Source organism: Girardinichthys multiradiatus, chromosome 22 (assembly GCF_021462225.1).
Source record: "Girardinichthys multiradiatus isolate DD_20200921_A chromosome 22, DD_fGirMul_XY1, whole genome shotgun sequence".
NCBI lineage: Eukaryota > Metazoa > Chordata > Actinopteri > Cyprinodontiformes > Goodeidae > Girardinichthys > Girardinichthys multiradiatus.
In genome coordinates, this window is record NC_061814.1 from 19,372,326 (window position 1) to 19,398,056 (window position 25,731).

The window sequence follows — 25,731 nt, forward strand, 5'->3', positions numbered from 1 at the left end:
CTTTAATGAGTAATTATTAACCGCAAAGTCGTTTGTTCAGTTTTTAGTTTCACCTTTAAAGCAAACCAAAGGTTACTTTTGCCAAATTCTCCTGAGCCACAACATAGCTGCACACATCGGAATTTAACATGACAACATGGCGTCTTTGGAAAAATATATATTTTTACATTTTGTAAGCGCAGCTTCTTTGCTCAGAGATGGCAGCTGCCATTTATAACAGAAGGCATAAAATGTCAACCATGTGTACGTGTCTGTCCGTGTGAGCGCATGGGTGATGAAATCTTATCAGGTCAGCTGTAATCGAGAGTTATTAATATTATCCAACCAACCACCATGGCTTGATAGACCTTGTGCCTGCATGCTTGAGCGCAGCTGGAGGAGCTTTCCGAAGTACACCAAACAAATGAAGATATTTTGTGTAAATAACAACCCTACGAGTTTTAAATTAAAGAGAAAGAGGAAAAAATAACCTCAGATGTCTGAGTATCTTTGAAAAAGAAATGACATCCATGAGCAGATTCTCCTCACGATACAGTGCCGTGACAAGGTTGCTGTTTTGTCACGCATGTTTTTTTATCGGGTAAATTCAACAATCGGTTTCAAATAAAGTTTTTTTTTTTTTTTTTTAAGGGAAAAAGCTTCCTAAACTCAGGTAGTTCCTTGTGAAAAAATAATGGCCACACAAACGTACTGACTGGTACTTACACGATTAAGCCGGGCCTCATGACTGCCTGACCTGTAGAATCAAGAAATCACTAAAATAGACCCTCTCAGAAGACATGAAGTAGTCTAAAACTAATTACAAAATCTCAAAAAGCAAAACATCATGCCCAGATCTAAGGAAATTCAAGAACAGATGAGAAACTGTCATTCACAGCTATTGGTCGGCGAAGGGTCACAAAGCCATTTTAAGGCTTAACCTACATTTTCCCCTACACAAATGGTAAAATTATAGAGCAGTGGTGAACCTTCTTTGGAGTAGCCAGCCTACCAAAATTACTCCAAGATCATATAAAACTCACCAGTTTCACAAAAGAACCCCATACAGCATCTAAAGCAGTACAGGCCTAAAATGCAAGAGTTACGGTCATTACTCATCATTCAATAAGGGTGGCATTACCGGTTATTAGGTTTAGTTACTTTTCCTCATAGGGTCAGATTGGTTTAGATAGAGTTTTTTCCCCTCAGCAAATGAATTCATCATTTAAAAATTGCCTTTTGTGTTTACTCAGGTTATCTTTGTCCTGGAACATTAAAGCATGGAAAGAGAAAAAAGAAATCTGTTAGCGGACAAATGCCTTTTCACGACACTGTACATCCTGTCTCTTTTTGTTCTTTGTAATGAATTGTTAAATAGAAGAACTTTCTGTTGATGCCAAAGAGAATCACTGATGATCAAACAAGATGTGCTTTAAGCAGTGTTGGGAAATGATTCACTGCTTGGCTTACCTTCAAGGTTATCAAGTCTAATATTTTATCCGCCAAACGTAGATGCCACTTCAATACTAGTCATGAACAGTTTATTGCTCAAGGTATACCAACCAATCAATTTTTTTTTCAAATTTCCTAACCTTATGAGGTAAAATAGTATGACACGTGAGCCCGAATCTTTATTTATTTTATCACTAGATGTACCTGTTCAACCAGGAGCTTAAAGCTGAGGTTGCCATTTGTGTAAAATGCTCCCGCAAAACACCTACACTGTTTAGTTTCAAGAGATCACTGTAATATGTCTGCACAAAAGCGTGTGATCTTAGGTTTGTAATCCACGTGCTTGCAGTCGTTTAAGGAGGCATGTGACGACCTGTGTTTGTGTATCGTTTTTATTCTGCAGGTTCCGTCAGCTCCAGTTGGGCACCGACAGCCGGGTAGCAGAGCTCTCCAGCCAGGCGAAGTTGCACTCTTTCGAGGCCGAGCGAGCTCATTTGCTTAAGGAAGAGACGGCGAAGGCGCTGGCTCAGTGCCAGGTGGAGTGTGAGAAACAGCAGAAGAAGCTGGAGGTACTCAGACACACACAACAACAAAAAAAAGGGAGCGTGTGCAGCTCTTTGATTAGCCATCACGTCTCAGTTTAATAGACACGTGCGTGATCTTATTTAACCCTTCAGCATCAACAAATATACGCAGAAACCTGAAAAACAAGTCGCAGCACTACTCGTGTATTGTACTTTTTCAACCAAATGGTTACATAATGTAATAGCAACAGGCTTATCTTCAAATGAGTCCTTTCTTCTAATAATTTGTGACAAAAAAGTCACACCCACTCACACACACGATTTTCAATGTAGTACAAATCCAAAATGCTGCAAAGTATTATTTTTTAAATCTAAACTTTCTACCTCTATAGATTTCCTATAGATGTGTTGAGGCACCAGTTTTCTCTCTGAAAAACTCTTTCAAAGCACTAATTTTAGCTTCCAGGTGCTCCCACCCACAGGCTTTTTGTGTATTATGATAAAGCCTCAGTTGGCATGGGATGTTTTTTGTTACATGTTCATTTAGAGCAACAACACTGATTGTTGTTGGTGTGCTCACATGGCGTCCGTCACGTTAGCTGATTCATAAAGCCATATTTATCAAATCTGCCATGTGTGAAAAGAGCTAAAATGTCTCCGTTTTCTAAGTAGAGGGGAGGAATTTTTCCATCAATATACAGGTCAAGTTGAAGGTAGACAAAATTTTATGGCTAGATTTGCTTTCTGGTTGCCATATGTAAAAATGTTACAGTAACTTTGTAGTCAGGTTCATTTCACTCGATTTTCTGTTGCGTTCATCAGCTCCAGCACCACCGGATCAAATGGCTGAATAACGTTTTGGTTGCTTTAAAAAAAAAAAAAAAAAACTTCTTCCCATCTCCAGGCAAATTGAACCCGTTTTAATGGATCAAATGTTCAGAAGTCCAACAAGAAGCCACGTTCTTGCCTTTTCAACTGGAATTCTTGAAACTATTAACAGCATCAGAAAATAAAAAGCTGTTTTTCAGGCGACGGCCAATTAGGAGATTGGAGTACAAATGACAGTTCTTAATCCCGAGTGCAATAATAACATTAAAGCTGCTGTCTGTTGTCATGGAAACTATGTGTTTGTTTAGTAAGTGGGATGTTGGCAGAGAGCAACACTTTAGGATTGGGCTGGTTTGTCTGACATCCTTCCTCCTGAAGCCAAAACATGTCCGCACTTCTTGCCACAAGCTCCTAAGAAGATGACCACGCTTTTTAGCTACTTCGTCCGACTCTTTCTTTGAACATAGCAACAGCTTAACTTCCTCAGACCAAATAGCAAGCTAAGTATATTTGCAATTTGCAAAGTGAGGTATGTATTCAATAAAGTCCTCAACTGGCTCCCTCTTATCTACCGCCGGCCCCCACAGGCCCGCGCCCATGTGCCTCATCGTTAAAATAATAGTTTAGATATCATTGAAAACAATAGATATTGCACAACCCTTATCTGAACAGTTAATTATATCGACTCTTCATTAAGAAAACTTGATGAAACTGCAGTAAAGTTTCTTACTTGTTGCAAATATCACTGGTTTACTGGACAAGCAAATCAACTGGATTTAAAGGCTAAGTTAACATATTAAAGTATGTTAACTTTTGTACCAGGAATATTTCCACCCTGTTTATTTATTTACTTTTTTCTGAATTTTACTCTTATTGACTCTTTCATTTATTTCAAATTTTCTCATGTAAATTTATTTACTGCGGAACAACAAAGGGAAACATTTTCTAGAGAAATAACGATTTAAAAAGCTAAAGCATGTTTTGAAAATTAACCAGAAGCAAAATGTAAAATTAATTCGAAAATAATATTCTGTTATTAACATGATTTAATGTTTGTCTCCTTGGAAATGTTTCATTAACCTTATCATGTTTTGATCTTTTGCGAATAAACCTCCCTCTTCATCTGTTTTCCCCTCAGCTCCTGACTCAGGAGTTTTACCGGCTCCAATCATCCTCTGAGAAGCGGGTGGCGGAGCTTCAAGCCCAGAACGCCGAGCAGGCATCCCGACTGGAGACGTATGAAAAGCTCGAGCAGGAGTTGGACCAGGTTACCATGCAGGCGGCTGAAAGTAAGATCACAGCTCTGCTGTTGCTGAGGAAATGAATAAAAATTCTTCACCAAGCACATATTAAAAATCTTCAAATTCATAAAATTGAAAGTTTGGCTGTAGAAAATGTGTGGAGAATTTGTGGAGCACAGCAACGAAATATTATCACCATAAATTATTATATTGGCAGGAAATGTATTCTTGTGTCCTTTTAACTCGTTTGCAAATACCTCCTGAGCTGTAGGCTCAGTAAAATCCATGAAGCTTTTGCCATGACAGTACTTGGGCCTTTTCTACAGTGTATTTGTTTCTGTTTGTATGTGTTAACAGTTGAGAATGAGGAAGAGGCAGAGCGAGTTCTGTTCTCATACGGATATGGGGCAAATGTTCCCACAACGGCCAAAAGAAGACTGAAGCAAAGGTAAAGCACACTAAACATGTCATTCATTGTGCTCTTATCAAATCAGCTGCCTCTGTTTGCACCACACAATAACATCTTACAAAAATGTGTTTAAAATGATTTGTTCAGAGTTATATTCACCTCTGTGCTGTTGCTCTGTTAATGTCACAGTCAGCTGCATATGATGGAGTTAGATGGAGCCCCATTCAATAATATGGGCCTATATGACTCAACCTCACAGGAGAATGTTGAAGCATTCCTTAAAAAGCAACATGCAATCATGATCACTGTCTTCCAGCAGCATTTGGCCTGTTTTTGTCCTTTAATTGTTTGAGCTCCAGATTGTGTTGGTGTTCCTGAAAATCCTATGATGTCCATTAGCATGCAGATAAAGACAAGTGTGATCTTGTCAGAGTTCTCATTTGTTGGAAACTCTGTAACTGTGTTTGTGTGGGTTTTCTTCTGCCGCGCAGCGTTCATCTGGCCCGCAGGGTGCTGCTGCTCGAGAGACAGAACACATCACTGAGGAGGGAGCTGGACAGACTCCAGTCACAGACGGGACAGATGTCCCAGGAGGTACTCACACAGAGAGATGCACTGCATCCAGGTGTGTGTCTGCCTGGGAGCCATCTATATTGGGAGAAATCTAACGTATTATTAATGTTTTTATGAAATGAAGTCAAGTACATACATGCTAACACCCTTGTTTTCCCGACACCAAAACTCTCCCACAGCAATGGAGACTGGTTGCTTCACAGCTTCTATCTCTTACATGCACAGCTTTGACATAACACTAGATAACATCACTCACCTCAGGACTTCTCAACAAGAGCCTTCAAAGCCCTTTTTTTTTACTTCTAGAACGAAGCCTAGACAAGTCGTTCAAAAACTGACAATAGACACCACCAGAGTTTGTATAAGAAGTGCTTGATTCTAGCCTTGTTATCCGTCACATTTGTTGACACAATGGATGCAAAATGGAATCAGCAACCATGACATCGTCGCTCTTCACTCTCCAAACTCTTCGCACTGATCATTGAGCTTTTGTTGTCTTTGGCATGGCGTTTGCATTCTTGTGCGTGCAACAATAAGACTTTGATTTTGGATTTGTGCCTTGGACTTGCCACGGTCACGTGGCTGCCACTCATTCATCGAGGTCTAAAACTCATCCATCGAGGGTTGAAGCTATGAGCTGCCAGTGTGCCTGCTTTTTCACTTGCCGCTTATTTAATCTCAAGGGGGTTTGTGCAAGCCGGAGCGGAGTAGCCAGGAAGAACTGAGGGGGTTTTACCTGTCAGCTGAGATTGACTGAAAAAAAAAAGTGAAAAATGACATTTCCTTTTTACTGAAAGGAGCTAGGGTGTTACTCACTTAGACACCCACACAGATGCACTGACTGACTGACTATTGTTCTCACTCCCCCGCCTACGTCTACTCACTACTGACTGGCAATAAAAGTGGCTTAATGTATAACACCCTAACTTTATCTGTTGATTTTAAGAATGATAGTGACTAGGTGTACCATGGATGCCTTCAGTAAAAACACAACTGAGATATGCCTTTAAAGAAAAATACATTTCTGTCCCTTAAGGCCACACCTGATGGTATGAAGGACACGTTGCCTCGTAAAATTATTCATGGAATTGGACTGAATTTTATTTAGGGGTATCAGATTTTTTTTTAAAAGCTTAAAATACCAGTGCACGCCATACTTTTCAAAACTATAAAAAATGAAGAAAACCATGTGTTCTTTTTCTTGCACTTTGCAATTCTGCACTACTTTGTGTTGGTCTTTCACATAAAATCCCAATAAAACACATTAACGTTTGGAGATGTAATACAACCAAATGTGGACAGGATTTTCAGCATGATGGAATATCAATGTCAGATCCTTAAAGAATAACTGTTCTGCCATTTGTGTTTTGAACCCTAGCTGTCGGCAGCCAACCAGCTGTTGCAGCAGACTCAGCAGCCTTACAGCTTTCTAATCGAGACGGTGAGAGAAAGGGATGCACAGGTCATTGCACTGAAGGATCGTGTTTCCTCTGTTGAAGAAGAAGTCAGGTAAAATGCAGCGTCTTGTTTTTCTTTCTTTATCTGGAAAGGGCCTTCTTTTGATAACCTGTTCTTCACCTGCCATTACCTCCCTGTTGCCTTGGGTGTCTGCTTTATCGCTTTCTCTGTTTTCGTCATCATCTTCTGTCTCTCTCATTCGTGGTTTATGTGCTAGGCTGTGTCCAATCCTGTCTTACTGGTTCACGTCAGCACACATACACCTGCCTGGCACTGAGCTACTTTCAGCTGTTACCCACTGTATTTTAGCTTGACAAATATACAAGCTGACAGACTGCAGGTTTTCTCTTGTTGCTTACTATTACTGAGCACTCACCTGGTGCAAGCACGAGGGGGGGGGGGGGTCCTTTTTTATATGTTGTGAAGCATCTCCAGCCTCGTTGCATCTGTCAGGCAAGCTGAAGTGTCCCTGTGGCTGTGCAGGACTATCTGTTGCAAACAGAGACAGAACTCTCTGGATATTGTCGTTTCTTGTTCTGGTCTGTCTGACAGCACAAGTTTAAATCCCCTTTTTTTTTTTCCTGCAGATTCCTCAGTGAATGGTGATCAGACTGTCTGTTGCTTTAAGGTTGATTTGCTTTTGAAATGCACACAAGTCCCAGCTTGTTTTACAGACTCAGATGGAATATGTTAACAGTGCAGTAATGTCGGTTGTAATTTTAGAAATTTGTTTGCTTCATCACCAACCAATTATCAGCATACGAGTCACAAACACCTGCCTATAATACTTATTGGTGTAGGTTCTAATATTTGTTTTTCCGTCAGGCTAAAGAAGCGAAGGGAAATACTATTTAAATTCTTTATGCTTTTATGAGCATGTTAAGCCTAATTCTATCGGACAGTGAAGCCAGTTTAAACATAGTTTAGTCAGCAGGACAAATATCTGCTGCAAATATAATCCTTTTATAGGAGGTGCATAGATTATAAAGTGATGGTTAAGAACACTCAGATTCACAAAAGTCTGTGCACCATTATACCACAAATCACCTTCTATTAGCATGCCACTGTTTTTAAAGATCTGATCTATTCCTGTTTTGTGACCGCAGCTCTCTGAGGAAAGAGCGAAATGCTCTGCAGCAAGTGAAGAATGACATGGCAGCTGACCTGGAGCGACTTCTCAGCAATAGAGAGGTAGATACAGTGGTAATGATCATGTTGGTGTTTAAATATATCTTGCTATGCTTTAGGTGTTCTCCCAGCTCTTATACACTAAACCACATATAGAAATTAACAGGAGCAAAGCAGATGAACACATATCTAAACTTTTGATGATTTTGGAGAAAGATAAGTAAATCAAAAACACATTTTTTATTCGCACTGGATGGTGAAAACACTCATCCCTGCCATACAGTGCCTTGCGAAAGTACTCGGCCCCCTTGAACTGGTCAACCTCTTGCCACATTTCAGGCTTCAAACATAAAGATATAAAATTCTATTTTTTTGTGAAGAATCAACAAGTTGGACACAATCGTGAAGTGGAATGAAATTTATTGGATGTGTCAACTGACAATAATAAAAAACTGAAAAGTGGGGCGTGCAAAAAAACAATTCATTTGTGTGGGAAAAAAATTAATAATTCACCAAGTAGTTAGATATTATCAAGTTTCTTTTTATTAGCTAATTGATAAGCTTGACTAATTGTTTTGTTATCACACAGGGTGGGTTATTGTCCTGATGCAACACGTCCTTTAAGACTGTGTGTGTGTATACATTGGAGTGTGTCCCCAAGCCAGCCGTTTGCTTTACAAAGTATGTGCACTGTCATAGACAGCTGTTCCTCAGCTCGACTGTTTGGGAGGCCACCAGAATGTGTGTGTGTGTGTGTGTGTGTGTGTGTGTGTGTGTGTGTGTGTGTGTGTGTGTGTGTGTGTGTTCATGCGTGTGACATGTCGAGGCTCATGTCCTCAGATGTGATAAATAGAACCGTGAAATTACCGCCCTCTGTCCTGGTAGCACCTCTGCAGACAAGTCATGTGTTCTCAGATTTCTGACAACAGTGATTTTTCTTAAAGCAAATGTGAGTAGAGTGAAGTTTATGAAATGAATGCTGAGAAACGGCATATTTAAATTCTAATGAAAGTTTTCCCTCCCATCATTTCTCATTTTTTTCTGCTTATTGTTCATGTGCGCATCAATATTTTTCTAAAATCCGTGATTCTCCAGGAGTTGGCGATGATGAAGCAGGCCCTGATCAGCATGCGATCCAGACAGGGAGAGGGCTTAAACCTGTTTGAAACAGGTAACAGCACTACAAGGACCTCTGGAACAGCAAAGCAGCAGTCCAAACGTGTCATCGGGACTGGCAAGGAGGAATCCTCAAACAAGCCCAGACCCACTGTTTTTGTAAGTGTTGGTTACACCCTTTAATGAGTCACACCAATTTAACCGGCTTGGACAGAAGTTCAGACAAAAGAACACTCGAGTTTGACATATAATAATGAATAGCTTTGCTGTCATTTAGTTTCATTTGAGCTTTTCAGTTAAGTAAAAATGTGCTTTTAAATAAGTTCTGTCTAGAGTTGGATTGATCAGTTGGCAAGCGATCCGAAAAGGTTCCATATACAGGTCCTTCTCAAAATATTAGTATATTGTGATAAAGTTCATTATTTTCCATAATGTCATGATGAAAATTTAACATTCATATATTTTAGATTCATTGCACACTAATTGAAATATTTCAGGTCTTTTATTGTCTCAATACGGATGATTTTAGCATACAGCTCATGAAAACCCAAAATTCCTATCTCACAAAATTAGCATATTTCATCCGACCAATAAAAGAAAAGTGTTTTTAATACAAAAAACGTCAACCTTCAAATAATCATGTACAGTTATGCACTCAATACTTGGTCAGGAATCCTTTTGCAGAAATGACTGCTTCAATGCGGCGTGGCATGGAGGCAATCAGCCTGTGGCACTGCTGAGGTCTTATGGAGGCCCAGGATGCTTCGATAGCGGCCTTTAGTTCATCCAGAGTGTTGGGTCTTGAGTCTCTCAACGTTCTCTTCACAATATCCCACAGATTCTCTATGGGGTTCAGGTCAGGAGAGTTGGCAGGCCAATTGAGCACAGTGATACCATGGTCAGTAAACCATTTACCAGTGGTTTTGGCACTGTGAGCAGGTGCCAGGTCGTGCTGAAAAATGAAATCTTCATCTCCATAAAGCTTTTCAGCAGATGGAAGCATGAAGTGCTCCAAAATCTCCTGATAGCTAGCTGCATTGACCTTGCCCTTGATAAAACACAGTGGACCAACACCAGCAGCTGACACGGCACCCCAGACCATCACTGACTGTGGGTACTTGACACTGGACTTCTGGCATTTCCTTCTCCCCAGTCTTCCTCCAGACTCTGGCACCTTGATTTCCGAATGACATGCAGAATTTGCTTTCATCTGAAAAAAGTACTTTGGACCTCTGAGAAACAGTCCAGTGCTGCTTCTCTGTAGCCCAGGTCAGGCGCTTCTGCCGCTGTTTCTGGTTCAAAAGTGGCTTGACCTGGGGAATGCGGCACCTGTAGCCCATTTCCTGCACACGCCTGTGCACGGTGGCTCTGGATGTTTCTACTCCAGACTCAGTCCACTGCTTCCGCAGGTCCCCCAAGGTCTGGAATCGGCCCTTCTCCACAATCTTCCTCAGGGTCCGGTCACCTCTTCTCGTTGTGCAGCGTTTTCTGCCACACTTTTTCCTTCCCACAGACTTCCCACTGAGGTGCCTTGATACAGCACTCTGGGAACAGCCTATTCGTTCAGAAATGTCTTTCTGTGTCTTACCCTCTTGCTTGAGGGTGTCAATAGTGGCCTTCTGGACAGCAGTCAGGTCGGCAGTCTTACCCATGATTGGGGTTTTGAGTGATGAACCAGGCTGGGAGTTTTAAAGGCCTCAGGAATCTTTTACAGGTGTTTAGAGTTAACTCGTTGATTCAGATGATTAGGTTCATAGCTCGTTTAGAGACCCTTTTAATGATATGCTAATTTTGTGAGATAGGAATTTTGGGTTTTCATGAGCTGTATGCCAAAATCATCCGTATTAAGACAATAAAAGACCTGAAATATTTCAGTTAGTGTGCAATGAATCGAAAATATATGAATGTTAAATTTTCATCATGACATTATGGAAAATAATGAACTTTATCACAATATGCTAATATTTTGAGAAGGACCTGTATAGGCTCTGATCTGTGATTGGTGGGTCAAACAGTAAAGGTTAATTACGTTTTTTTCTTATTCAATAAATACATCTAAATTATTATAGGTATTTTTTACCACTTTTGGTGCATTTTGGGATTTTAATAAAAATCAGATAGTTTTGGGGTAAAAAGTAGTGGTAGTTGTATTTTGTTAAATGTAGTTATGGATTCTGGCTCAGCCATTCTAAAATTTCAATTTTCTTCCCATAAAGTTGTTTTTTTTATTTTTTTATTTGGATGTATGCTTGTACTTTTGGATGTATGCTTGTACTACTACAGTGCGAAAAAATCACATATCTCCAGCTTTCCAGCCGACACCTGAAGGTTTGAGGTGAGAACTTACTGCTATTTGCAGCTATTCACAGCTTCACCCACCTTGACGGAGGAAAAAACCTCTTATGTTGGACGAAAATAATGCATTTATGCAAACCTCTCTATTAAAGGCATTTAGAGAACACTGACTGGTACCTTTGAACTTTCGACCCTTTGTTACCTGTCTGCAAAGCAGAGCTATAGTTAAAGGATAAAACTGAGCAAACGTGAAAAAAATCCTTCTGAACTTGATTTCAAGTCAATCAACGTCTATTATTAATGGCAGGTGTAAACACACGAAGACTGAATGTTGAAACTCATTCAAAAGTTTCTTTAATAAAGTGTTCGTTTAAGAGTGTGCATATTATTGCAACAGTTATTCCTGCTTTCTATTTTGTTTGTTTTATCCTGCAAAGGGGTTTTACCTTTCAGATGTACAGGTTGGATGCCTGCATTATATGTGGGGAAAAAGGTTGTAAAATGAATGATCAAAATATAATGTTTTTTACATGAAAGAAAACTGGCATTTTAACAGAGGTGTGTACACTTTTTACAACCACTCTATCCTTTAAGGGGTAAATAGGAATATTCTTGTAATTCCTTCATTTTGTGTTGGATTCAAAGCCACTTCTGCTTTCAGAGAACCTGAAGCCTTTGTTTGTGTTTCGTCAGGTCCGAGCTCAATGAAAACCAAAAGTTGTAGGTGGCCACAAAGAGCCTGATCGGTGCATCTGTAGTTGAATTAGAAGAAAATCAATAAGGTTTAACTACTTCTGTCCAGCTCTTCTAACATTCTCTATGTTTTGTTTGCAGACCAAAAGAGAAGTTCCTGATTGGTACCAGAGGCCAAAGCAGAAACTCAAATGAGAGATGGCCTGAGTAACGGTGCTCACTCAGGACGTAGACTGCTGTACATTTTAATACAGTAGATTTCTATTTTTCCTTGTAAATAGTTTTACTTTTATAAACAAGTTTTCAAATACAAAAATACAACCTGTTGCTATTATCTGAGTCTGTTGAGTTTTTGTCCAAATATCACTCGTCACCTAAATTCCTTTTCCTTGCCAGCGTTTGGTTTGATACCATTTCTTTCTTTTTCTGGCTACACATGCTAGTTGCTACAGACAAACAACACTGCAGAAACCTTAGCCTTTGATTTGCTCGAGCTGAAACTCCTTTGGCTTTAAATATAGACATACTAGGCGTGCCTTTATCATTTCAGACCATGTTCTTATTGGTGTCATATTAAACTCGGTCCCATGGCTGATGTGAAGCTGGGCTCTGACTTTTTCAACTGTTTTCAGTTTTCTTTTAATAGTTTAAAAACATTTTCATGTGCAGATATAGCTTATATTTCTTAGTTGGCATGACTCATTGTATTTTCCTAATTGACTTCTAGTGTTTTTCTTTTGATTCTACACATTGATCAGATTTTTGATGACTTCATAATATGCAGAAACCCCTGTGGTTTAATAGAGATGTCATGTGGAGCGAATTCCACATAAAGCTGTTTGATTTTTGTCATTAGAAGCCCTGCAAGAACTTCAATAACACAGAGTGCTTAAATATGAAATAGACAAAAAAGAATATGTAGTTGTCAAAAGAGTTTTTAAGAAGAGAAATCTAGATGGCAATTAATTTGTATCTAGCTACCTTCACTATGTTAAGCTCAGCTAAAGTCCAGTGCAACTAATCTGACAAGAGGAATGGTTACGTTTGCAAGGCACTATAGTAAAAAGTGGCTATTGTAGATTTCTGACTGTTTTTTTATAAAAAATTGAATATCTCAAATGCCCAACTTTACAGGAGTAATGGGTAGCAATTGTAATATTTATCTGGAATTGGCAATGATGTATAGATAGATAGATAGATAGATAGATAGATAGATAGATAGATAGATAGATAGATAGATAGATAGATAGATAGATAGATAGATAGATAGATAGATAGATAGATAGATAGATAGATAGATAGATAGACTCTGCTCTATGGACTCAAAAATAGAAAATTGTTGAAAAGCTCATTTATTTCAGTAACTTAGTTTGAGTGAAACATATTCATTAACTGCACCTTAACTTAAAGGTATGTTTTATAAGTCGTTAAAGGTTGTCATTTTCAAAAAATACTCTTAATCTGACAAACAATGCTCAGTGGAACACATTCTAATTTTTTTTAATACCAGTCAAACGTTTTAGATACACTTTCCTAAAGCTTTTTAAAGTGTGAAATTACTGTAAACATTTTTATATTCTAGATTTTTCATAATAGCCACCCTTTGCTTTGATTACTGCTTTGCTCTCAATGTAAATAGTCATGAACATAAAGAAAACCATTAAATGAGAAAGTCTAAAACTTCTTAGCGTTGTTAGTGTATATATTAAGTCATATTAAAAAAACTTAGAATATGCGTTCCAGTGTTTCCGATGTCATTAAAAGTACCTTTCTAAAATAACAACCTTTAAGCAGGTATTAAACATACTTTTCATTAACTTCACATTTCTGCATTTAAAATGCTTTTTCTATTGGTCTGATGCAATATTCTAATTTTAAACGTGTTGATTTCATTAGCTTTAAGCGAGAAATCATAATGAACAGAAATACAAGCTTTAAAACATCAGTCTGTGTAAATAGTCCATATAAAGTGTTTTACTTAGTGAACTGAGTTAGTAAAATACATGAACTTTTCAGTGATATTCTAAATGTTTGAATATAGCTGTATATAAAACCTTATATACATATCATAGTTGATTTGTTTTCTGTAATTAAACAAATGGAAACTCAGAATAATGACACACAAGGGTTTATTTCAGCATTTATTTTGGTTCGTTGGATTATTAGAACTATTACTATATATTGAAATATTAAATAGGTAAATACATATAGAGTGAATAAACAACATTTCTTTTAACACGTGGAATGCAGTAGTTGCAGTTCATGTCCTAGGTACACCTGTTTGTGCGCTTTTTTGCTACACTTTTTCCTTCCACTCAACTATCCATTAATATGCTAAGATACATCACTCTATAAACAAACAGCATCTTCAGCAAAGATCTTTTGTGGCCGACCCTCCTTGTGAAGAGTTTCAGTTGACTGCCTGGTGCCTAGTCTTCGCAATGATTGTGTAACGTTTCTAAATAAAATAAAAATACATGTTCTATTTGGTCTAATCATCCCAATTAACTTAAAAAATGTAATGCATGGATTCAATATATTTGTAAGAAGTATGAATTGTACTTCTTTAATTCAACCAGTTCAGAATTAAACATGTTAATCAGTTGATTTCGAAGCTGTAAACATGAAATGAGATAGGAAAATACTGTCTGTCTGTTGTAAAAAGAATTGGATGTTCTCCACCTTCACGCTGTCCGGCCGGTCCTGCGCGTGATTGCACTGAGATGGAGCGAAGGGCGGTGGCCGGTGAATGAATAATCAAAGGTTTTAGAAGGCTTCAGTGGGCGGTGCAGCCTCCGTATTTACACTGGGCCGCTCCGCCCTACACAGAGAGATAGAAAACTGTCTGCGGGACGAAGGGATGGTACAAGTGGAAGGAGATGTTGCCGACAGGCACACATTAATTACTCCTCAACAGGCTCTGCACCTCGTCCGGCTGCGGTCTTTTCCCATTGCGCTGTAGCAGCATCCTCTGCAGAACAGGACGAGCGATCATCCGGGCGGCTGCATCGGAGCTTCATGGCCGCAGCACTGACGATGAGCGGCGCGCAGGAGGACCCGTTCTACCCGCTGCAGAAAGCGGTTCTGCCCGCCGCCTTCTCTCTGGAGGACTCGGCGCTGTTCGGCTTGGACTGCAAGACCTCAGAAACGGACAAGGCAGGACAGAATGACTACACACAGGTACGGAATAAAAGCAACTTTACGTTATGTGTGTCTTTGAATGGGCGTGGTTGATAGGGAGCGATGCCAGGCTTGTCTCCCCTCCTGGCCTGTAAATGTAACCGGGCTCCACTATCTGATTGTGATTATCACTTTATTTATTTTTTTGTCCTATTTGGGCCCTAAGCGAGCATGCTACCACCAGCAGCCCCGCCTGCAAACGCATTCAGGGCATGTTTGTCTACGCCAGCCAGCCAGTTGGTCACCAGCTGTTTGTCTTCCTTTGGTGTCCACTCACACCATCATACCACAGTGACGACAACTGACTCCAGCCTCGGACAGAAATGTCCCGGCCGGCTCTGTCCCCAGTTAGACGGAAACTTGTGCAGCAGAGGATAGAAGTGTGTGTAACAGCTGGTAGGGTTCTGGAGCCTCAAATAACAGCCCATCCCCAGTCTGCTGCTGCTGCAGCGGACAGGGAGACATGGGTGTTTCCCCCTTTCCCTCTGATGGTGCGGTTTCATCCTCTGCTACCAGGTTTATCTAACTTTCATGGCACTGTATCAAAGAGAAGCTTTTACCCGATTTTCACCTCGACTAATCAGTGAAAAGCAGCCTTTATAACAGCACCAGCGCAAACTGAATTCTTTATTTACGCCTAAACATGGTTGTATCCTTTGCTCCATGGCTTCCTCACTGAGGGTAGGTGTTTGAGTTCAGCCTTACAGCCAGTGAGGGAATGTTGCAGCTGCCTATTGATGACTACTTGATAAATGCTTCAGCAGTGACTGTTCTAGCAAACTTTTGTCTCAGAATAGATTAATGTAGGCTTGTTCAAAGGTTGTGCTTATGCTTGTTTATAAGTATTTATTTATTTTCTCCACAGGTAAAGTGTGAGATGGATAGGTATCTCTCACCTCCTGCCTTTTCACCTCATGCAGACAGCCAGCAGAAGTCACACAGAGACACCATGTCTGTGGTGGACCAGTTCTTTAGTGCAGATCACTCTGGGGCTCCCTACACCCTCAACATGAACCTTTACCTCCCCGACGTGGCCTACCTGAGGATGGGCTCATGCGAGCAGGTGCGGCCCCCTCAGCCACAGAACCACACAGGTCTTGCCCAAATTAAAACTGAAACTGCCTCCTCCTGTTTCGCCCCGAACCTACAGTCTCACTGCTCAGGCAGTACCCCCACTAGCAGCTGCAGCACATCCGGGCACAACCCTGGCAATGTTGCCTTGGAAGCCTCAGCCATAAACATGACTCTAACAGGGTTACCAGACTTCACTAGTGTTTTTACCCAGTCAGGAGGAGAGGTGTTCATCAAACAGGAAATGCCGACGCAATTCGAGCAGAGCGGCATCCACCACGACAACAGCGGCTCACTCTTTCAGCTCCTGAACACTGCTTTGGATCATCACCATACTGATGGCATGGAGGCTCAGCAGCAGCAGATGCAGCACAATTCCACTATTCATGCACCTTTCCATGATTTGCCAGTAGCTGCAGCTTCTTCCCAGCAAGAGCAGAGTTCCAAGGCGGGTTACCGCGGCCTGGCCGGTGGGGTGTATGGGCATCCTCATGCTCAGGTGCACTCCCATTTTTTGCAGCAGCAGTTGCCCTACCTGCCCCCCTCCCCACCCAGCTCTGAGCCGGGCAGCCCTGACAGGCAGAAGGAGCTTCTCCACACCCTGTCCCCTCCTCCTTCGTACGCAGCCACCATCGCCTCCAAGCTGGCAGGGACCACGCCCAGGCTCGAACCCGGCCCGGGACCTGCCAGTTTCACCCTGGCCATCAGCGGAACCCTTACGCCAGTCCAAGGCCCATCTCCGGTCCTCCCTCAAGTCCCCACTGCCCAGACCATGACACAGAACTCAGCCCCTGTCCGCTACAACCGAAGGAACAACCCGGACTTGGAGAAACGCCGGATCCACCACTGTGATTACCCAGGTTAGGAGAGCAACACGCCCTCACCACTGTGTGCGCGGGTTGATTGTTCCTGCTGTATTGTGTGTTTGTTTCTCTCCTGCTGCTGTGGTCAGGCTGACGTCTGGTCACTCAGAAAGGTCAGCATTATGACAAACAGATTCATTTTAAGACTCCCCTGCATTTTTTGAAAATTACAGGTTGCTTTTTCAAGTGCTCTCTCCGACCTCTGGGTCATGTCCATCCTTTTTCTGTAAGGCATGGAAAGCACTTTGCATTTATTATCCCACGTTAAACGATTGTGTCACTTCTAGTCAGGGGATCCCACAGACTGTTGTGCCTAAACGCTGGAATGAATGTGGCATGAAGCTGTGTGTCTGTGGCTGCTTTAAGTACACAGACGTTCTCCTAAAGTCATTTGATCACCCAACCCCCCCCCCGCCCACACACACACACACGCACACACGCACACACACACACACACGTTTGCATGCATGTTTGACATTGCTCAGGTTAAAGTATTTTCTTAAACTGCCCGACGAACAGCCACACACATTCAGGCTGTGCGATGTGCAGCAACTTGCAGAACATGAAATGTTAACTAGCCTGTGGCAGCAGGTAAAAAAAAAAAAAGGAGCTCCCTGTAGTTTTTTTGTACATGTTTAACTTCTTTAAAAGTAAGATGACACATCCATCATTTCCACGAATCCATCTTTCACAAAAGTATCTGTTACTTGTACTCCTGGGACTGCACAGTTTAATCACAGCAGGACGGGACATTTTTGAAAATTTTAGTTATCAGTTTTCACTGATTGTTTGCCTATTAAGATGCGCTTTAATGCAAAAATCCCACATTGACGGCTATGAACGTTTTGAAAAAGAGCTCTCATACTCTGTTTTTGAGGATCTCCCAAAACTTTTACTGTGCTTCATTCCACACAGCTTCTGCTCTTCATTAGTTCAAATTTCTTACATACCGCAGCTTGGTTTATTGGTTAAATGCATATCTGACACAAGCAGATTATTTGGTCTAAGCGGTTTGCTTTTGTTTATCTCCATGTCTTTGCCTCAGGCTGCAAGAAGGTCTACACCAAGTCATCCCATCTGAAAGCCCACCTCAGGACTCACACGGGTAAGACGTTCCTCTAATCAATGCACTTTTTTTGCTGGCTGCGCTCGGGTTTCAGTATCTGTGCTGGCACCGTGTTGCTAGGCAGACCTCTGTTTTCTTGTCATGTGTTTGTAAATGTATCCACATTCCACATCCTCAGCCCCAATATACTATTCCATCAAAACAGGTGGAAGTGCCACACTTCTGCCAGGGGGATGACTCTCCAAGTATGTGATCAGGGCGAGACTTGTGGTGCCATCTTTCTCAGAATCATGTTACCGGATCAGATAATATCGTTCAAGTACACTTTCCTGAGGGTAGTATTGCTGTTTTTTTGACTACTTTTATAGCCACTTATCAAACTTTTCTGTAGAATCAATAAAACTCCATTTAGATAGTGTGTCACCTTTAGAACATGTCATGGTCAGTTTTTCTTTACTTTTTGGTAGTTTGTTGTAAATCGTTATCAGCCCTCCCAAAGACATGCTTCCAAATGTACCTGCCTCTGATGACATCACATAAGGCATAAAGCAACTGAACAGATTTGCTATGAGGATGTCTGTTTGTTTTATGCCAGTGTGTTTAATCAAATTCCTGTTTATTGCCCTTTGTACGGCTGTAGAAAACCATTTAAGCCACATATGAAAACATTTCAGGAAATCTGACAGTGATTTGTAAGAGGTCTCTGCAGACTGGAATGGACAGATTTAATTTTTAAAGAATCTTCGGTGATCATTTAGAACCACGTTGTTTTAAAAACAAAGGAAAAGGTGGTCTGGTTGATGTGGGATGATCAGAACTACTGTATCATTCCCCAGGCAGACAGATATCTAAACACAATCAGTTAAACCTATCATTCGTGCACCTTCAGTACAGCATATACCAACCCCATCATTCCTGTCGACACAAGAGGTGAGGAAAAAAATGCCAACACTTAGTCAGAGGTACAGGGTTCCTACGTAGTCTTTAAAGTCTGGAGACAAAAAAATGGGAATTAATTTGATTATTTTGGATGAGTCTGGAAATAAGAAAATGTAGTAAAAAATTTTTGAATTTCCTCTCTTATTGTTTAAAAGATTAAAATCTGAATTTGATGCAAATAAATAGGTTTTATGCTGATTTATCTTTAGATGGCATTTTTTTTTCTTTGATTTGTCTCATTGAAACTTGTTTTTGCTCAAATCATGGATGGTTTGGGGTTCTGAGTTACTGGGAGAAACCCACTGCCAAACCCATTCTTTTTTGCAAAGAGCCATTTTAATAATTATTGCTTGATATAGTTGCATGACAGAGTCTGCTTTAAAAAATCTGTATATACTGGATTTTTCAGAGTATGTATTTTGAAATTGTGTGAATCTAAGTTTCTAAGTATGTGTGGTACTTTGCTATAACATTGGAAGTCAGGACTGCATAAAGTGCAATTATATTTACATTGCTGTTTACAAGCAGAATACATTATTTTCTCATTTCATGGGTGGGGCCTCTTCACATAAACCAATCAGGTGGAATATTTCAGTTTGGAGTATAACAGATTAATACCAGTTACAGTTCTGTCAATGTTTCATCATGGCTCAGGGGGATCGCTAACGTCAAACTCTGGATTAAACACACAATGTTGAACCTCTTGCAACTCAAATACTTTCAAATCTATGTCAAAACCTCTCATAACATGACTCATCCACCAAAGAGTTTACTAATACTAGCTGATCAGCTCAATTTGGTTGAACAAGGTTATTTCGCCGTTTGGTTCACAACATTTTTTTGATACCTAGAACTGCCATCTACTGTGGACATTTTCAAATCTGTCCTGTGGACGTTTTGGACACCTGTTGTTACAACCAACAATTTAAAATAATTTGCTGTTTTCTAATCTTGTTTTACTGTATGGAAATGTGGCCTGAAATGGTTTGTTCACAGGTATAAAATAAAGTAGGAAGGACCTAAAAGGCAATGTATAGGTGTGAAATAGGGGTACTGAGGGATTAAATGACAGGGAGCTGCTGATTCTTTTGCCTCTTGTGATGTCACTGACCCAAGTAAACACAAAGCACAATTATTGGGGACCTTTTTCCTGGTGCTTTTTTTAATGATTTGTATTTAGTGAAACCCTGCTGTGGAAATTACCCAGCTATGTTTGTATATTTGTTAGTGAGAAAAGAAAATTCACTGGATAGTAGCTTTAATATACAGAAGATCTTTTTTTTTTTCTCTGCAAATACAAAACGTGTGAGCACTTCCTGTTTAAAACTTCTCCCCCAAATAATCCTCATCGCTGGCACTTTCCCTTTTTCTCTAAACCCTTATGTCTCTGTCTTCGTCTGAATCTGTTTCCTTCTTTCACGTTTAGATTCAAACCATTTGGTTTTCCTGGACGAGCAAAGTCAACAAACAAGTGCTTAGGTGTTGGGGCCCCACCTCTCCCCAGCTGACAAAACAAAGCTTCTGTTGATATCTACGCATTCCTCGCTCATCTGGAAGTACACACAAAAAAAGCTCACGCGCACCCAGAAGCAGTTTCACTCATAGATCTGGGTGATTTGTTCAAAACAGCGGTGTGTGTGTGTGAAGTGCATTTTGGTATTAGGAACATGACACGACAATTAGATCTGGCGTCATTCATGCTGCAAGCCGATTGTGGTTATTGCAGTTATTATAGACCGCAGGATGAGAGAACAACACGTAAACGGTTGGGTAGCTGGAGCTATATATCCTCCCTGGCCCCCCGTCCCTTTCATTTATCCAATCATTTTATCTTTTTTTTCTCCCCATTTCAACCCTTTGCGAAATCCCCCTCCCCCTCTGATTTATTCCTATCCTTGTCTGTTACTCATTCTGCTTCTCTTATTCAGCTGCTTGAATGCACACTGGCACACATTGAATGCACACACACACACACACACACACACACACACACACTTCCTCATGCACCTGTCAGTAATCTGTATGAGATGATTCCTAATGCGTTTGGCCCCCGGTGGGAGTTCCCACTCTAATCTCCATCAACATCCATTACCATGATTGTAAGTGTGTCTGTCTATATTTGTGTGTGGGTGGGTGGATGTGTCTGAACGTGTATCCAGTTTGTTCTTTCATCTATTCTGCGTCTCTCTTGCATTTGCGTCCATGTTCAGGTGTGCGCTCCTTTTAGTGTGGCGACATGATTCATCATGTTGTAGCTTAATTGCGGTTGTTTCAGCAACACTTTGCAGCTTGTTGTGCTTGATCAGAGGGTTGATGCAACCTGAAGAAGCTTTACACTACTGGCTTAACTGCTATGCTGAGCTGTAAAATCAATTTAGATTCAACTCTTCAAAATAAAGACTTCACACTTCAAACTTAATGAGGTAGTTGAGTTAGGACAGCTTTTATTACTGAGATTCAAGCCTTTTTAAGTCCCGACCCCTGCCTTTTAGCCTGGAAGATTGCAGTGTTGTGCAAATGTATAAAGAGATATATCTCTACTGAAATCATGTGAGGTGACATGCTGGCTGAGATAGTTTTGATTAAATGACTCCTTGTGGTTTAGGTTTCCTCCGGTTAGACATATCATTGTTGTGTTACTTAACATCGGTACATCAAAAATAATTAGAAATGCACCAATCGATTGCCCAAAGGTCGGAATCGGCTGATCCGTAATCGACAGGTCAAATGCTGTTTTTTTCCCCTAGCTATTAGGTGCATCAAACCTCTGAACTCCAACCGTTTTTGCTTCATAAAAACATCAACCAACAGCGATTTCTTTGTTGTCCTTTGTTATCTGAGTTACATTGAAATCTTAGGGCAGAGACTGGAGCTTTGGTGCATAAACCGGGATAATTCTCTTATTCATTCAGTTTCTCTAAGATTTAAAAGTACTTTCAAAGAACCTGCAGCACATTCGTTTTATGTGTCTTACTTCTAAAACTGAAAAAAATTGGAATCTTTCAAAAACAGAATCAGCAGACCTAAAGAAATAAAATCAGAAAACAGTATTGGCTTGGAAAGAGATTGGTAAATCTCTAAAAATACATTTCCAGCTGGTTTGCAAGATGTTTCTTTTTCTCAGTATATGAAAATTGAAATGTTTAAAAAGGGCATCCACAGGGCTTGTCAGTTGGGTGAACAAACTCTTAAAGATGTTTGGGACAGTAGCCTGAAACGTGTGGTGTGTAAAGGTTGAGGGGAAAAGCCTCACGGGTATTTGCAAACCGCCTGCAGTCAGAGGCGTGGAATGAAGAAGTGACAAACCCATCAAACACATGCCAGAAGCAGCGGCAGACAATACAGAGGAGTATCTGTGGGAAACTTGCACAGTACTGGTGTTGGAGTTCTTGATAAATGCCTGTGAGTGACAGCGTTATGACTGTAAATCCTGTCAGACAACTGGGATTTTCAGTGAAGCCTGTTTTCCCAGTTTCTCCACCTAACCATGAATCATTTAAGGGATTTAGCTTGTGTTTTCATAAAAAAACACTGTAATTGATACATGCATCTCGACACTGCTGTTATCTCAGCCTTGTCAGAACTGTAGCTGCAGCCACTAAGACTCCCTTCTCCTTCTTTGCAGGTGAGAAGCCGTACAGGTGCACATGGGACAGCTGCGACTGGCGCTTCGCTCGTTCCGATGAGCTCACGCGCCACTACCGGAAACACACGGGCGCCAAGCCTTTCCAGTGCGCCGTCTGCTCCCGCTCCTTCTCCCGATCTGACCACCTGGCGCTGCACATGAAGAGACACCAGAACTAGTGACGTTTTGCACACATGCCAGAGTCGTACTGTGCAAGCTCTTATCTTGAAACTCACAAAAAGCCCTCACCTTGTCTCCAACAGCAACAGTGTTAAACCGGCTGCGAGATGCCAAGCAGCTTTACTGGCATCACAGCTCCTCCTGGTACTGCCATCACTTGATACAATAGTACAATAGCTTAGGAAGAAGGTGGTGGCCAAAACTTTGGTTCCCCACCATTACAAGGTATGAAAGAACAAACAAGAAAATGTAATACATAAAGAAAATAGTAGTAATTTGTGTTTCCAGTCCATTTGGACTTTGTGTGACTGGAATAATAGCGTTAAAACATCGTCTGTGTTGTAATGTAGAACTTCTTGACTGGAAAACACATTTGTTTACTCATTGGTATAATTGTTTAAATAGCTGGAAAATCCAGGTTTAATTTTTTACCAAATCCTTCGGTTTGCACTAGAACTTGTCATGTATCACATTCACCACCAAAACGATCATTATCACAAGTGGACATGCCCCGCCAGTCATCGCTGTCCGGATATTAAAAATTGAAAGCATTTATTCTCCCGAGACAAAGAAGATAAAGCGGAGAAAAAACATGGGAGTAAGGAAGAGATGGTAAGACTGAATTGTTTTTCATTTTATAGAGGAGATCTGCAGATGGCTGAGTTACATGGGGACATGGATGGATTGTAAAGAGCAGCCATTACGTGATCAATTATTTAGGATGTGTTTTCGATGGACGTCCAGCTGGAGAAATGTAAGCAGACCTGACTCTGTTAAAACAGAAGCGGCTGTATTTATGCACAAGCTCGAATTAAGCATCTCCAGAATTAGATTTCTGTGCAGATTGTGCCATCCCACTTTATATTATTTAACGTTTGTACATCTGAACCAAAGTTTATTCTTCATCATCAACACCTTATGAAGTGCCTCCTGGTCTGGTTAATATGTTCCTGTTCTGCCAGAGCTGTGATTAGTGTAGGCGGTTCTTTTAAACACACATGGTGCTGTTTTTAGTTCCTGTTCTATTAAAATCTCTGAACTCAGAATGGGGAGAGGGAAACAAAAAACTTTAATATGCTAAAGCTGACCATCTCCATTGTAATATAACAGCTCAGCTCTGAGCGCTTCACAGACATCCTGATATTTTGTGGAGCTTTTGTACTAAAGTGACCGTCTGTCTCTTTCTCCAAGGAGATTTTAGCCTTTTTTTTTACTCTGTAAGCAGATAATTAGCAACTAGGCTCTATCAGGCCTTCGAGCTTGGACACATGCTCGGTTAGAGGACAGGTTTATGACATTTTTGACTTGTTATTTTTATTATGAGAATTAATAACAGATCTTGGATATCTGACACACAGTTCCCTTTAGATAAATATGTCAGCATCTCTCCGCTATAACTGCTAAAACAGCAATTTTCAATCTGCTGTTTCTGTAAAGCTTTGACCTGCAGATACTCAATTTGCCTGATTCCAATTTCTCTTTTAGTCTTCTTGCTATGACTGGATATTAATATCTCATAATGCATTGTCATACATACAGTAATTGAGTGCAGTTATAGTAAAACAGGGTTTTACTAATGTTTTAAAATCCAAACCAATTTATTCCAGAGCAAATAGCACAGTTAGCATATCTAGCATCACAAAACCGCATCCTCCCTAGAGACTATAGATCCTAACCTTTACTCAGAGATTTCAAAAAGTCTGCTAAACTTTCCAAATCCAACATGTAGCATAACAGATGGAGGTTGAAACCTGATGATTCAGCCTCCCTGGTATGTTCTGAAAGTCTTGCTCTCTCTCGATCTCTAGCAGCCTGCAATAGCTTCTCATATCTTTTTCTTCTTACTTAACTATTAATAGCCTCACTCGTGCTAAAAATGGCTACCTTTTAAGTCTCCTTCATGCAGTTACTAAAGGTATTTTTGTCAGCGCAGATTGGTATTACTTATATCGCTGATCTGAAAAATATGGGATTTTTGAGTTTCTGACCAGCCGGTCATCAGTCAGGGACGATTAAGCTGAAAACTGGCCTATATTAGACAATAGCCGATTTCTCCGTGCATCTCTGCTGTTGTTCTATTTTCACAATATCTAAACAAGTTTGAGCTGAACTTGTCAATCACGCCAGAATCCATTAAGACCTAATGCACCTTTTTATCTATAAAATAAAACAGAAACCTTTAATAAAATTAGTTTTGATCATTTTTTGTTTTGTAGATGGCACAGTAGAAATATGCTTTATCACATGTCTTAATGGATTAATTTCTGTACTGAAAATGAGATTCAGCAGGAAAAAGAGTGAACCTGTCCTCTAACATACACAGTGTCCGTTTGTTTGTGTGATTCAGCCTTTATCTATAACTGTACTTGTTCATTCACTGCAGGTAGCGTAAAGATAATATAGCACTGTAATCTAACAAGGGAAATCTCTCTATTTATTTAATTGCGTAGAAGCTGGGATCCACTGTTTTCACCCCAGCAAAAATGCCTTAATGTAAATAAATGCACTGTAAATACATTTTGTTCCATTTTTTTTATTGTTTGTAAACAATAGGGCAGAGAAAGAATAAAATGCCCTGCGTCCAAAAATATTTGAGCTTTTCTCTTCACTTTTGTTCTCTTTGTCCAAATTATTTTGATGCCTTTGTTTAACAACTTATTTTTTGTAACTTTTTTTTCCTTCCATGGTAAACGTTCCAAAGACAAAAGTTGTTTTTCTTCAACTGAGTGAAACTGATGCTAATAAAGTCAAATGACACTTTTACAGATGTGTTGTCAGGCTGAAATTATTCAGATATGAAAAGTTTCGTTCTCATAACCTGCTACCATGTGGAAACAATGCAAACACCAGCTACAGTGGGTGCTTTCTCCATGAGGTTTGGATTAAAGCTGGGGCATGCTGTTCGGCTAGAAAGCTGAAGTGCCTGAGGGCTATTAAAACAAAGCTTGTCGAGGCCTGAATAAAACAAACCACACACATAGCCTCTTAAAATGCAAACAAATTTTTATTTGCATGTGGAACCACTGATCAGGCTGATTTTTGTGACAGAGAACAAGTAAAGATGAAGCAAGATTACGGAGAGGCAGAGCCCCCTTATCCAGGACCTGTAAG

At 40.4% G+C, this 25,731-nt stretch overlaps 2 protein-coding genes across 2 annotated transcripts in view; both read left to right on the forward strand.

The window, feature by feature from the left end:
• The window catches only part of pibf1 (progesterone immunomodulatory binding factor 1), a 31,956-nt gene extending 19,926 nt beyond the window's left edge, over positions 1-12,030 (forward strand). The window contains exons 11-18 of the mRNA XM_047351145.1: positions 1,835-2,000; positions 3,922-4,072; positions 4,382-4,472; positions 4,925-5,027; positions 6,385-6,515; positions 7,571-7,655; positions 8,688-8,867; positions 11,838-12,030. Coding sequence (XP_047207101.1) covers positions 1,835-2,000; positions 3,922-4,072; positions 4,382-4,472; positions 4,925-5,027; positions 6,385-6,515; positions 7,571-7,655; positions 8,688-8,867; positions 11,838-11,891 — 961 coding nt within the window. The 3' untranslated portion in view covers positions 11,892-12,030. The remainder of the gene's footprint in view (positions 1-1,834; positions 2,001-3,921; positions 4,073-4,381; positions 4,473-4,924; positions 5,028-6,384; positions 6,516-7,570; positions 7,656-8,687; positions 8,868-11,837) is intronic.
• Positions 12,031-13,823: 1,793 nt separating this feature from the next.
• Positions 13,824-25,387, forward strand: klf5a (Kruppel-like factor 5a). The gene is made up of 4 exons (XM_047352320.1): positions 13,824-14,876; positions 15,742-16,807; positions 17,856-17,915; positions 22,441-25,387. The coding sequence occupies exons 1-4, from the start codon at positions 14,715-14,717 to the stop codon at positions 22,617-22,619; spliced, it is 1,467 nt and encodes a 488-aa protein (XP_047208276.1). The 5' UTR covers positions 13,824-14,714; the 3' UTR covers positions 22,620-25,387.
• Positions 25,388-25,731: the final 344 nt, after the last annotated feature.

Coding starts and splice junctions, on each gene's coding strand:
- klf5a (XM_047352320.1), top strand. CDS start 14,715: ATGGCCGCAGCACTGACGATGAGCGGCGCGCAGGAGGACCCGTTCTAC. Junction 14,877..15,741: donor GACAGAATGACTACACACAG/GTACGGAATAAA, acceptor TTTTCTCCACAG/GTAAAGTGTGAGATGGATAG. Junction 16,808..17,855: donor CCACCACTGTGATTACCCAG/GTTAGGAGAGCA, acceptor TCTTTGCCTCAG/GCTGCAAGAAGGTCTACACC.